This window comes from Choloepus didactylus, chromosome 7 (genome assembly GCF_015220235.1).
Source record: "Choloepus didactylus isolate mChoDid1 chromosome 7, mChoDid1.pri, whole genome shotgun sequence".
Taxonomy (NCBI): Eukaryota; Metazoa; Chordata; class Mammalia; order Pilosa; family Megalonychidae; genus Choloepus; species Choloepus didactylus.
The window spans coordinates 122980968-122995874 of NC_051313.1; the positions used below are offsets into that span (position 1 = coordinate 122980968).

At 36.9% G+C, this 14907-nt stretch overlaps 1 protein-coding gene across 1 annotated transcript; it reads left to right on the plus strand.

Annotated features, from left to right (window-relative positions):
• The first annotated feature begins 13577 nt into the window (after window positions 1–13577).
• Window positions 13578–14495, plus strand: LOC119539807 (olfactory receptor 2G3-like). The gene has a single exon (XM_037843595.1). It carries the CDS (start codon window positions 13578–13580, stop codon window positions 14493–14495), a length of 918 nt encoding a protein of 305 aa, XP_037699523.1.
• Window positions 14496–14907: the final 412 nt, after the last annotated feature.

Genomic DNA, 14907 nt, shown 5'->3' on the forward strand with positions numbered 1-14907 from the left:
AATGGGTAGTTCAACAGACATTTCAGGTGTGATAATTTCAGCTGTTGAATCTTCTACATATGACTCTGGTCTTACAGTTTCATTCATCTCAGCTCTAAGAGGGCTGGAATTGAAACACTGTGCTACAAGTAAGTTTTCCACTTTGTTAAGGTACTTAATTGTGTATTGCCAGATTGTGGCTTAGTGGCTATGTCTGTAATCCTCACCAGTATAGGGAAGGTGGTCTTCAAGGTGATGAGTCATTTCTGCGTCAGACCTTCCACTTTTAATAGAACATTATATGCAACATAGAATTGCTTTTCTCAGGGGCTATAAATGAAGTCTTCCCCTTTCCATAATGGTGACCAAAACCATTAGAATGATGCCTTTGTCATAAACCCCACCTAAGGCAGTGTTGGTGCTAGCCACATACAATTCACACAGTAAATCAGGATTTACTCCCCTTAGTTCTTGTTCCTATGCTATTGCTCTATTTTCTTTTTCAAAAGCAGATTGCTGGGGGTCATCCCATTCCTAAGTGTGACCTTTTCTAATTAGCATATACAATGGTTTAATATTTGAGCTAAATAGGGGAATCAAAGGTCTCCAATATCCTGGTAGTCCTAGAAAGCCCATTAATTGCTTTGGCATAGTGGCATAGGAAAACACTGTACCTCATCAATTACTGAAGAAGGAATAGTTTTTGTCTTACCCAACCACACAACACCCAAGAATTTGACAGAGCAGCCAGGGCCTTGTAGCTTGGCACAGTTGATCACCCATCCCTGGCTCTCAAGATGGGATATTAACATTTCTGACACCTCTTTTAGTTCTGAAAGAGAATTGCTGGTTAACATGATGCCATCAGTATAATGAAATAAAGTCACAGATTTGAGTTTCTCAAAATTAGCCAAGTCTTTTGCCTCTAGGCCATGGCAAATAGCCTCATGGGAACATGGTGAAAGTCCCCTGTTGTCCTTCCCAGGTGAAGGCAAAAACAGGTAGACTTAATTTATCTAAGGGAATACTCTAGATTAGCTGAATCTAGATGTAAAACAAAACAATAATGGCATAAATGAGTGCTAATTACTTACAGTAAAGAGGCAAAGCTTGGAACCACAGCATAAAAAGGTGTGTCACTTTATTTAATTTGTGGTAATCCACTCTCATGAGTCAGGTTCCATTGGGTTTCCATATTATCCATACAGGACTCTTACAAGGGCTATGGGATGGTATTAATATTCCCAGTTATTCCAGTTCTTTAATGGTTGCAGAAATCTCTTGCTGTCCCCCTGGAAGCTTATATGGTTTAATGGCTATAATCCTCTGAGGTTGCAGTACTTTTATAGGGGATCATTTCACCTGTCCTGGAGAATGCCAGTCTTTGGGGTGGGGGGCAGGCCCTGTGCCATTCAGCAGGGAGTCCACTTAAGGGCGTAGTGGGTCTGGTGGTTCCTGGGCCTCCAAATGGACCACTCTCAGGCTGTGAGGATGCACAACTCACCCTCAATCTCAAACACATCTTGGTCCCTTCCTGCCACATGCCCATGAGCCTCTCAGGTGGAGGAGGGGTTCCTGGTGCTTCCATGTGGTGTTGTCACTCTCCTTACCTCTCTCCCATGCACACTGCATGCTTCTATGAAGGAAGAGTAAATGTGCTCAATATAGGTCCACTGAATTCCAAGTTCCCTCACAGGAGCTAATTTCTGAGATGGGTGTGCAGGGAGTGGAGAACTGTTCCCTCCCCTGCTCAACAGCCAGCTCCAGTCACTAGCCCTCAGCAGTGGTCCCAGTTGGATAAACTCACCCCATCCTTTCAGATGTAATTTCTCTGCTTTTCAATCAAAGTTCCCACTACGTATTGAAGAGGTCCCTCTCCAGCTGCTTGCAAACTGAAACCATTGTCCTAGGGGCTTTCTGCCCTTTCTATAACTTTTTTCATGGAAGAGAAATTTGCTCCACCTCTCCTATTCTGCCATCTTTCTTGAAGACATGAGTACTTTTAATGAGAGGTCTTGGGAGCTGGTCCCACATGGCATCAGCAGAGGGTTTGAGGCTTTTGGTCGAAGGCTCTGTTTAGGGTGTGGTAAAGATGGCAACAAACCTCACAGCATAGCATAGGTATTGGAGCTGGGAGACAGAGAAACTGGATGTTAGTTTGCCTCTGTATGATGCTCAAAAAAGTGGCATCTATACTGGATTTTTACACCTCACAGATCTGGTCATCTATGAAAATAAAAATATTATCTTATTTAGGGAGTGTCTCTGTGGAGGTATCAAACCATTCCATAAGATACACTCACAGAAATGTCTGGATATCACTTGTTACAAAAAGATATTTTTCTGAATTTTTTTTTTTTTTTTTTTACATTCTGATTATGGTCAACATGTTTACAATGATTTGGGGATTCATGATCATTAATATCACTTCAAAATACAATACATAGACAACTCCAAATTTACCAGTCAATGTCTTCCTGGCAAGATCAAATTTTTCTTTTCCAATATGCTGTGTTTATCATTAGCCAATTCAATGTCATACTATATTCAGCTAGCTATTTACTTGTATTACAATGATTCTGTATGATCAATCCCTGTTGAAGTATATATGTTTTTTCAAAAACAAAGGTTATAAAATAACTTGATGCAAGTATGCCTGAACAGGATCTAGAATTAAAGCCAATAAGTATCTTGATAATCTATAAATGAAAAACTATTGGGACCATGTGGAAAACCAGGATAATATTTTATGTTTAAAAACTTAACAATATTTTTAGTCAATAGATCAGAGAAAATACTTATATTCAATGGGAAAAAAGACAATTTTGTAAATTCTATTAAATTTTGATATAAAAAAATAACTACTGTATAAATACCAAGGTTTAAATATTCTTATTATTTGTAAAGCAATTAATGTATGGTGTCATATTAAATTTTCAGATTTAATAACAATACTCAAAATGTTTCCCTATTTGGCATAGATTCCAGTAATAGAGTGAAAGAAGGGTTGATCAAAAGAGTTTGAGCACTGTTCTATGCTGACAAGAGATGCATAAAAAGAAACATTACGCTCAGCACATGAATCTTTTGGAGATTCCTCTGTGCATGGGAAGAATAAGCAAATCTCTGGGTGTACATAGTACTTCTACTGAATGAACAAGAGTCTGAAATTCACAATTAGGGAATTGCTGCCTTTCCAATGTGCTTACACATTTCATGTACACTTTGGGCAGAACTGCCACTGCCTGTAATACTATAAAATTTGTTACCTGAAAGTAATGGAAATCATTTTCAGGCAAACTTCTGCAGCTATGATCTGAGCTCTACCTCCATAGGTAGAAGATTTGTGTCTATGACGTAAAAGTAGGTATGTCATGACTATGTCAGTCACTAGAACAATAACTAGGATTTAGGAAGGTATACAAATATATATACAACTGCCTATACCTATAAATATTCATTTATTTCTTCACAGGCTTTTTACAAACAAGTAAAAAAAAAAAAAGAGAGAGATGTAAAATTTCCAGGAGGAGGGTAAGAAGGATTTAGAGTAGACAACTTCAGGATGCCTTTGAAAAGAAATTTCTCTCTGTGCTGGTTTGTATATAATATGTTCCCCAGAAAAAGCCATAGTCTTTAATTCAATCTTGTGGGGGCGGACTTTTTATTATGCATTAGGTTGGAACCTATTGGTTCAGTATTTCCATGGAGGTGTGGCCATGTCCATTCACTGTGGGCCTTAATTAGTTTACTAGGGCCTTATATAAGCTCAGACATAAGGAGCTCACTGCTGTAGCTGAGACAGACATTTTGAAGATGGCTTTTGGAAGCTGATGCAGACATTTTGGAAAACATCATTTTGAAATGCAAACTGGGAGCAAGCAGATGCCAGCCATGCACCTTCCCAGCTAACAGAGGTTTTCTGGATGCCATTGGCCATCCTCCAATGAAGGTACCCATTGCTGATGCATTGCCTTGGGCACTTGATATAGCCTTAAGACTGTAACTGTATAAACAAATATACCCCCTTTTATAAAAACCAATCCATTTCTGGTGTTTTGCATTCTGGAAACATTAGCAAACTGGAACAACCTATACTTTTATTTAGGTGAAATAGCTGTACCCTCCTAAATGAAATGAGAATCCATAATTATACAATGCCTACAAGTCTCCAACAACTGACAGATTCCTTGAGAATATTTCACATTTCTGCTTAACTTGGGTCACTTCTAAGCAGACTTTTCAGACCCCACTTAAAATCCTTGTTTCTCAAGGTGTAGATCAAGGGATTAAGTGAGGGTATCACTACAGTATAGAAGAGTAGTTTACCACAATTCTCAGTGTACTTGCTCCTGGGCTGCATGTAGACAGAAATTATAGACCCAAAGAACAAAAATACAGCAATCAGATGGGATCCACAGGTCCCAGATAATCTCATCCTGCCCTCAGTAGATTTTATCCTCTGCACACTTCTAACAATACAACCATAGGAGACAGAGTAAGCCTCAGAGGTGTAACCTCATAGAGAACACTGGCTGTGACAAGCTTATTTTCCAGGAAGGTTGTGTCCACACAGGCAATTTTCATCAGGGCAGGCACCTTGTACATAAAGTCATCCACCCTGTGCTGACTACAGAGAGGAAATTGGAAAAAAAAATATGGTCTGAATTGTGGACCCCACAAAATCATTGATCCAGGCCACAGCTGCTAGGTGATGAAGAAGCTCTGGGTGCATTCTTTTGCCATAGTTCAGGGACTGGCAGATGTCATAGAAGTGGTCATAGACCGTCAGTCAGGAGAACATTCTATGGAGTCCAGCCCCAAAGCAATGTACAGCTGGATCACGCAACCAGTGTAGCTAATGGTCTTCTCAGGGTACTTGAGATTCCAAAGCATCTGTGGGACAATACTGGTTGTGTAATAGAGGACCAAAAAGGAGAGATTAGGGAGAAAGAAATACATGAGTGTGTAGAGTTTGGGGTTGAGGTATGAGACCAGTATTATGGCTGTGTTCCCCATCAGTGTCAGAATGTAGATGACAGGGATGACCAGAAGGAGAACCATCTCCAGCTAGGGCTGGTTAGAAAAGATGAGCAGGATAAAACCTTTTTACTTCTGTTATGTCATTAGTGATACCACCATTTTCAGTCTGATTTTAGCTATTTGCATGTTTTTTCTTGTTTTTCTCTATTAGTCAACTAAAGTTTTGTCAAATTTGACAGTAAACATTTGGAAACAATGGGTGCAGAGACTCTTTTAGTTTCCTTGTATAACTTGTTGTTTCATATATGTGACAAAATGGTGTAAAACTATGGCATTCTTACCCTGGATTTGTTTGTCTAGAGAATGATTGTTGGACTTTTCTTGATCTGTTCAGTATTACAGGAGGGTTGACTCCATAAGGCTACTTTACCTATGCTTCCATAACAGCTGGGTCCCAAATGAGGGACACTGACAAGAGACTGATATGTAAGAGAAAGAAGAAGCCAGGGCATTTCTTTTTTCCTATTATGCTGCAGGAGGCTATTCTTGCAGTGGTGGCAACTTTTCTTTGGCTCCAGCTCCAGTGACAGACCTAGTGTGGTCCCTGCTTTCACCAGGTGATCCTGGACCCTTTGATCTTTTTGCTTCTCCAGCATAAGGGTGGTGATGGCTTCTTGGTGTTTCTAGTCTCAGGGTTAACTCACATTCCAGTGTTCAGCTTCTCAGCTCTCCATCACTCCTGTAACAAACTCATGCATTAAATTTCCTCTATTGCAAATACTTGAGGACCCAGAATAAAGTCTAGCTGAACCCTTATTCTGACTTAATTTCTTTCTATTCTCTTTCTTTCCAAATGTGTACTTCTTATGAAACTTTTTAATACCACCCTCATCATGTTCTGTTGATAATATCTTTTTTTTTTTTATGAATTTTCACAGGGGACAAAGCTTAATCCAAATCAATGAATTTGTAAGTTGGATTTAGATAGTTTTAAAATAATTGAAGTGTATTGATACTAGTGAATTTTTCTCTCTCCCTTGAAATGCTGCTTGAGAAATGTACTCTCAATATTGAAAACATTGGCTCTTTTTTTTAGTCAAAGTCAATGCCTCAATTACTGATTTACATGATGTTATAAATAATTCTGAGACATTCATTATCTATAATCTGTTCTCATATGCATCACAAATGAATTTGCAAAAGGGTTGCTTGGAGTTAAGTTTCCTTTATTTGCTGAAAATAACTGGTCAGTGATGAAGAAACAGGCTGACAATGACAACAAACTCACAGCTTACTTTTTCTAGATCTAAGCTCTGAATATCTAAGAAACAGACTAACATTCTGATACATAGTATTTCCATTCTCACAATTTACTTCTTTATAACCCACTTTAATACTGTCTTAAATTAAATACATTTCCTCTTACTTAGTCATTATTGGCCACAAAAATAGTCACTGCCACAAAATGTTTTAAATTGCAGTGTTAAAATTACCTTTCACATAATTTATATTTTATCTTTAAAATCTGGTATATATGTATAAGGCAGAATGTATCAATATCACTAATCTACAGATGAGATCATTTACTTTCTCACATTTATATTTACTTGATTAAGGTCAAGCAATCCAGGAGGTATAACTTATAGTAATTCCCATGCTTTCTATACTAAGCCTTGTTTATTTACATGTTCAACAACTTAAAGCTTCCTATGATAGATCAAAGACAAACAGATTCCAAAGATACAAACATGTTGAAAGTGTAAGGACAAAAAAATATTTCAAGCAAAGTAGTCAAAAGAGAGCTGGAGTGGCTATATTAATATCACAGAAAATAGACTTCAAGTAAAACTCTATTACAAGAGGAAAAGAAGGACATTATATTTCTATAAAAGGTTCAATTCACCAAGAAGATTTAACAATTATAAGCATATATGCACCTAACCCTGGGTGCGACATATATGAAGAAAACATTGAGAGAAATGAAGGGAGAAATAGACGTAACACAATAACAGTTGGACATTTAAATGCACCACTTTTAATGCTGGATAGAAAATGTAGGCAGAAGATCAACAAGGAAATATAGGACCTGAACAGCACTATAAATGAAGTACATCTAACAGACATTTACAGAACACTTCACCCAACAACAGCAGAGTAAACAACCAATGGGAAGAAATTATAAGGGAAATCAGAAAATACTTAGAAATGAAAGAAAATGAAGACAGAACATACAAAACTTATAGGATGCAGTGAAGTCAGTTCCTAGAGGGAAATTTATAGCTATGAGTGACTATATTAGAAAAGAAGTAAAATCTCAAATTAACCTAAATTCACCTCTTGAGTAACTAGATACAGAAGAGCAAAGTAAATCCCAAGTTATCATTTGAGTGGGGATAAATGAATTAGAAAATAAACAATTGCAAGAATAAAGAAAGTGAAAAGATGGTTCTTTGAAAAAAATCAATAAAATTGACAAAACTTTAGTTAGACTAATAGAGAAAAATAAGAAAAGACATGCAAACAGCTAAAATCAGAATGAAAACGGTGATATCACTAATGACCTCACAGAAGTAAAAAGGATTATAAAAGAACAATATGAATTATTGTATACTGACAAATAAGATATCTAGAAAAAAAGGAAAGATTGTTAAAAATATTCAACTTACCTAAATTGACTCAAGAAGAAACAGAAAACCTCAACAACATATCACAAAGATAGAGATAGGATAAATACTCAAAGCTTCCACCAAAGAAAAGTTGAGGACCAGAAAGCTTTACTAGTGAAATCTATCAAATATTTTGGAAAGAATTAATACCAATCCTTCTCAAACTCTTCCAAAGAATCAAACAGAAGGGAACACTTTCCAATTCATTCTTAAGGTTAGCATTACTCTGATAACAAAGCCTCACAACGACATCACAAGGAAAGAAAATTACATATCAATTTCCCTCTTGAATATGTATGCAAAATTAATTAATGAAATACTGGCAAACTGAATCCAACAGCATATTAAAAAAGACTATACACAATGAGCAAATGGGATTTACCCAAGGAATGCAAGGATGGTTTAATGTACAAAAATCAATGTAATTCACTATATTAATATACAAACAACAACACAGGATTATCTCAATAGATATAGACAAATTTGTAACTATTTTGACAAAGTCTAGGATCCTTTCTTGATAAAAACACTCAGAGAAGTAGAAATTGAAGGTGAATTCCTCAATTTGATAAAGGCCATTTATGAAAAACACACAGCTAACAACGTACTCAATAGTGAAAGTCTTAAAGACATTCCCCTAAGATTAGGAACAAGATAAGTATGCCCATCTTCACCATTGCTATTCAATATTGTGCTATAAATTCTAGCCAGAACAATTAGGCAAGAAAAAGAAACACGAGTTATACAAATTGGAAAGGAAGATTTTAAACTATCTCTATTTGCAGCAAACATAATCTTATATATAGAAAATCCAAAAGAATCCACAGGAAAGCTTTTAAAGCTAATAAACAAGTTTAACAAATTGGCAGAGCACACAATTAACTCACAACAATGGTGTCCCTATATGCATGCAATGAACAATCCAAAGAAAAAAGTAAGAAAATTCTATTTACAATACACTCTAAAAAGTCAAATATCTATGAATAAATTTAATGAAGGATATAAAAGACTTGTAAACTGAATACCACAAAATGCTGCCAAATGAAATTAACAACTAATTACATGGAAAGACATCCCATGTTTATGAATGGGAAGAATTTATCTTGTTAAGATGTCAATATTATCCAAAGCAATATACAAATTAAATGAAATTCTTATCACAATTCCAGGACCCTTTTTGCAAAAATGTAAAAACTGATCCACAAATTCATATGTAATTGCAGGGGGCCCAAAAGAGCCAAAATAATTTTGAAAAAAGATCAAAGTTAGTGACTCCCAATTCCTGATTTTATATCATACTACACAGCTACAGTATTCAAAAAATTTTGGAATTCTCATAAATATAACATGGAACAGAATTGAAAGTCCAGAAATAGGTCCACACATCTATGGCCAATTGATTTTACACAAAGATTATAAGTACATGTGGTGAGAAAAGAATATTCTCTTCAACAAATGGTGCTGGGAAAACTGATATTTACATTTAAAAAAATGTAGTTAGACTCATACCTCATACCATATTCAAAAATCAAGTGAAAATGGATCAAAGACTTAAATATAAGTGTTAAGACTGTAAAATTCCTAGAAGATAACATAAGCACATTATTCATAAACTTAACATTGAGTGAAAGAGGGCAGAAAAAATATTGTAAAAATACAATATTATTTTAAATACTCTAGTTTTAAAAGTTATCATTTTGTGGTATGAATATTTACTTCTACCCTCATTTCCTATGCCACTACCCACCTCACAATCTCCCTTTCCTAATATATCCAAAATATTCTGGAACATGTCTTCATCAATCCTGTGATCATTAATATGTAGATACCAGGACACTTATGAATATTATTTACATTGTCTTGACCTTATACACTTTGCACCATGTCTACTTCCCAAAGTCCAGCTTAAATCTCCTGTTTAAGAAAAATGTTTCCTGATCATCCATTCATAATCATAGCCTTTGCCTTCTCTGTATCACCATACCATTTTCCAGGTATTAATTAATGAGTTTATGCAAAATAAAAGGATCTTCCAAGAATGTTAAGGACTCTATTATAGTTAGCAGAGAAGAAGTAGAACAGGAAGCAGCAGGAGAGAAGCTAGGAAGTGTAAAAAGACAAAATCATGAAGGGACTTGTATATGACGAGTACAAATTCAAATCAAACTGAGATACCCACTCTAGACCACCAGAATGTTTGAAATTAAAAGACAGATAATACAATGTGTTGCCATAAAGATAGCATAATTGGAATTCTTATACTTCTTGTGGGTGCCTAACTTGGTACCACTATTTGCAGAATCAGTGGTATCCACAAAAACTGAACATGTGCATAAGATGACCCAGCAATTCCGCTCCAAGGTATGGTGCCAAAAGAAATGCTTATGTATGTTTGTGGCAAAAATATTCATATCAGCATTATTCATAAAAGACAAAACTTGGAAACAATGTAAATGTCCATTAGCACTACAATAGACAAATAAGTTGTGGCATATTCACAGAACGAAATACGATGCAACAATGAAAATTGTGCTTTGCTGTTACATTCACCACCATGACTGGATCTCACAAACTCAATGTTGAGTGAATGAGGGCAGAAAAAACAGAAATAATGCCATATGATTTCAATTTTTATAAAGTTCAAAAACAATTAAAATAATGGTTGCATGGGGGTGTGGGGAAAAGCAGAAAATGGAGAGGGACTTGAGGTTACTTCTAGAGTGTTCCTTATATTTTATTCTTCAGTCATGGTGTGTTCACTTTGTAATAATACATTAAGCTGCGCCTTTATGAATTCTTTACCTTTAGTTATATAAAATAATTTATTTTAGAAATTCAATTGACTTTCATAAAAATCTGGATTCTCTTTAAGATTCAAAATATTTTTCAATCCTGGGACTCAAGGCATAAACATCTGATCAACTGGAGCGGAACATTGTTTCCCTTGGATGAAGCATGTGCTATTCAATTTGTCAAAATCTCCACCACTCTTCCTTATTGAATATACACCTTAGCTAAATGTTACATGCCATACATCACTGCATTCATTTCTGATGTTGCTTTTCTTACACTTGACCCACTTAGTCACTAATGTCACCTGCCTGGGACCTGTATGTGCATGGTTTTTTATGTGTACTATAAAATATTGGAAGAAGTATTAGCTTTAGGCAAAAATAAGTTCACCTCCTTTATTGAGACTTGAAGAGAAGCATGGAGAATAGTTATGGATGTGGATATGTTTATCAGTGGCAGGCTGGAAGTTAATGGAATTTTTGGCCTGGGGCCTTGGGATTATCTTGGAAGTCAGAAGCAGAACAATCTGCTTGGAAGGATGAGGGAAGTAGGGTGGGAGGATTTAAGAATTTGGTGGATGTTTGTCATAGTTGGAAGAGACAAACAGAAAAATTTCTGGGCAAAACAGAAAGTCTATTTGAATTTAAGAGAGATCAGGCATTTTTAATGGCAGGAGTTAACGTATTTTATTAATTTTCTTTCTTCAGGAAACCTCAGGTGTCCACATAGTGAGAAAGAAGTCCCTGTTAAAATTCCCCAGGCCTCCAGGGGTTCTCAGGGCAGATGTGAAGGAAGTACAAGGTGACAGGAAATTTGATTACAGCAAAAAGAGTTTGAAGTTATGAACTGACAGGAGATGGGTATAAAAATACACACATACATATATGAATGTATGTGCATTTTACATATAACCTAGATAAGTTATATAATAGATTATTGATGGAAATTTACCATGAATATGGCAGAAGTGAGAAAACAACCCAACCCTGGGAAGTTATGAGGACAGAAGATAAACATTTTTGCAGTTTTGCCTGAATCTAAACTATGCTGAAATATCAGAGAGGTAGAAGTTTCTCTTTTGGCATGATCTCCTGGGATGGTTCATCTTTGTACACTAAGGAGCCTGATATTAATTTCCATTCTGGGAGAAATGTCTCCCTGGGATTTCCTTGGATTCAACATCCTGTGTCCTCTCCCAGTCTCTCCTGACTTGTTAATCTTCAGGGACTTCAAGCTCAAATAACAGCTGCTCCAACTAGCACAGCAGTGTGAGGTACTAACCTGTCACTTTCAGGTAAGAACATTTGGAACTCCATGGCTTAAATTCTGTTTTCTTCAAATGAAATTATCAGTGTGCAAAAGCAAGCTAGAAAACGTGCTCCCTTCTAATTCGTTCATTTCTTTTTGTTTCTATTTTATACCTACACCAAGGTGAGTAGCCATGCTTTCGACTTTGAACTTTAAAAAGTAAATTGTGATTTTGGTTTAAAGTGATGTTTATCTAGGAGAAGTGAGGTAGAATGGCTCATTTGACTGGGATGGCTAAGGTGACAACCTGCAGGCATCATTAGGGAAAATCAAAGAGAGTGACATGGGTCTAGCTATATCTTATTCCTTTGATAGAAGAAAAAATAGTGCTTTTTAGGGTTCCAAAGCTAAATGCATGGGAACTGACGTTGAATGAGAGAATGGGAAAGCTTTTGTGTGTGTGTACTGTGGTTGCTTGCATGCATATGTGTGTACAATTGTAATTGAATTTATTAATGCAAAAAGTTATATAAACTAACTTGTTCCTTAAAAGCTTTTCATATTCTCTTTTACTATTTTGTTCCCCTTTCTCTATTTCAAAAGAGCACATAGTGACTTTCTGTTGTTACAGGATGCCCAGATCCCTCAGCTGACTCCTCCCTTGACTTCATTTCATTTACACCAGTTCTGGTGAGTGTCACTTTACATGATAACTTAAATTAGTATGTTATCCCTTATTAAGAATTACTTAATATATTGTACTTTCATGATTATTTTTAACAAGAATGAAACAATTTCATGATATTCAATTACTATTATTAGGGAAGAATGTTAAGACCTGAGTGATTATTGCTGACGATATGTAGAAAGTGCCTATTTTCCTAAATATGAGGTATATTTATAGTCTTTTCATATATTCTTTCTGTCAGAGGATATATTTATATATGCATATGCATATATGGGTTTAGATTTTTTAAAATCCCATTAAAAATCTTGGCCTCTTTAATCTTCTAGAGGGTAAAATCTCCTGCATTGCTTTGATGCACACTGAGGCAGTTGCATTCACCCCTCTGAAGAGCCCTCCTTTCCCTGATCTTCATTCCCTCCACGCAGATTCAACAGTCCCATCCCTCAGTAGTAGACCAGAAGGCTGGCTCCCCTCTCTGACACTTCACACCAAAGAGGGAAAGGAGGTTGGTTCTGAGTGCATGGCATGAATTTCCATTAGTAATAATCTAGTGGATTAAGTGAGTTAACTCATCCTTAAAGAAAATATGTTTTCAAAAATGTCTATGCATCATGATTAAACATTTAGATACAGAAGTTGCTATTATTACTTTCAATAGCCAAATGTGTGCCATGTTACAGGAAAATATAACCTCTATAATCTCCTGAAACTGGCTATCCTTCATACAATGAAAGTCCTTGAAAAATCATATAATGAAAATCCTTGAAAATAATTGCCCACCCCAAAATTTACAGTTCAAAATAGAGATGTTTACATATATTATTTAACATATTAAAAATCTATATTACTGAGTTTGCCCCATGTAATGTGAAGGGTTTGTCATAAGCCATATATCTATTAATTGTATTTTATTCCTCTGGCATTCTCTTTCTCTTTCCCTCCTCCAATTTTTTCTCTGATACCTTTTATCTTATCTTTTAATGGTTATCCCTCAGGAAATCCACTTTTATGATTAGCATTCATGTGCCTGTCGGTATAGCCTTGTCCTTAAAATCATCTGCCACAGCTTCTGCCAAAATCTATTCCAAGTTTCACTGTAATTTCTCTTTGGGTCAGTGTTCCAAAGAGTTATTTTGAAAGTTGATTCTGTGACCAGTGGCCAACATCTTTCCCTCTTTCCAAATTCTTATAATGTTTTTCTCCTTTTTCTGAACAGGGTAATGGGAATAACCAATAGCAGTGTCAGTGGACAGTTCATCCTGGTGGGCTTCTCTGACCAACCCCAGCTGGAAAAGATACTCTTTGTGGTAGTTTTGGTGTCCTATCTCCTCACACTTGGGGGAAATACACTCATTATTCTGATCTCCTCCATAGATCCCAAGCTCAAAACCCCCATGTACTTTTTCCTCACTCACCTCTCCATAGTTGATATCTGCTTTACCACCAGCATTGTCCCCCAGCTGCTGTGGAACCTCAGGGGACCAGCGAAGACTATTACATCCTTGGGCTGTGCAGTCCAGCTCTACATCTGCCTGGCACTGGGCTCCACTGAGTGTGTTCTCCTAGCTGTAATGGCTTTTGATCGCTATGCTGCTGTTTGCAAACCCCTCCACTATGCCTCTGTGATGAACCCACGACTGTGCTATGCTCTTTCAGGGGTTGCATGGCTGAGTGGATTAGGAAACAGTCTCATCCATAGCACTATCACCCTCTGGCTGCCTCGCTGTGGACACAGGAAGCTCCATCATTTCTACTGTGAGGTGCCCTCCATGATCAAGCTTGCATGTGTGGACATCCATGCCAATGAGATCCAGATATTTGTTACTTCACTGGTCTTGCTGCTCCTGCCCTCAGCCCTGATATTGATGTCCTATGGACATATAGCCAAGGCAGTGCTGAGGATCAGGTCAGTCCGGGCCTGGTGCAAGGCCCTGGGAACATGTGGGTCTCACCTGACGGTGGTGACCCTCTTCTATGGGACCATCATAGCTGTGTACATGCAGCCCAACAGCTCCTATTCACACACTCATGGGAAATTCATCTCCCTCTTCTATACGGTAGTGACACCAACCTTCAACCCTCTCATCTACACACTGAGGAATAAAGATGTGAAAGGAGCATTGAGAAGACTATTTTAGAGAGAACTAAGCTCATAAAACCTGATGCAGAGTACACACAGTAGTCAGTTTGGTGGCAAAAAAGAACACTGAAAGTCATCTTGTATATTCTTTCACTCAAGAACTTTACCAGGCTATAAGCAATGGATGCACTTTTCAGTCCTCATTATTGTATTGCACTTGATCTCAGAAACATCCATCCTCACCTATCTCTTTCCCAGGCTTCTTTTGTGCCCTATGTTAAGGCAATATTTCCCCAAATGTTTTAACTGGCAATTTTGTCATTTCTGTTTCTCCCCATCCCTTACTTCTTGTGTTTTGACCCAGTCTTCTTTGCTTTTTTCCTGTCCTTCCTTCTTGTCTTTTCGATCTTTTATTCCTTCCTGTCTCCCCATTGGTATGATGTGCTAAGCAAGCCTTTTCCTTGCTGCTT

What these genes read in the sequence shown, in the direction of transcription:
- LOC119539807 (XM_037843595.1), top strand. Translation starts at nt 13,578, where the DNA reads ATGGGAATAACCAATAGCAGTGTCAGTGGACAGTTCATCCTGGTGGGC.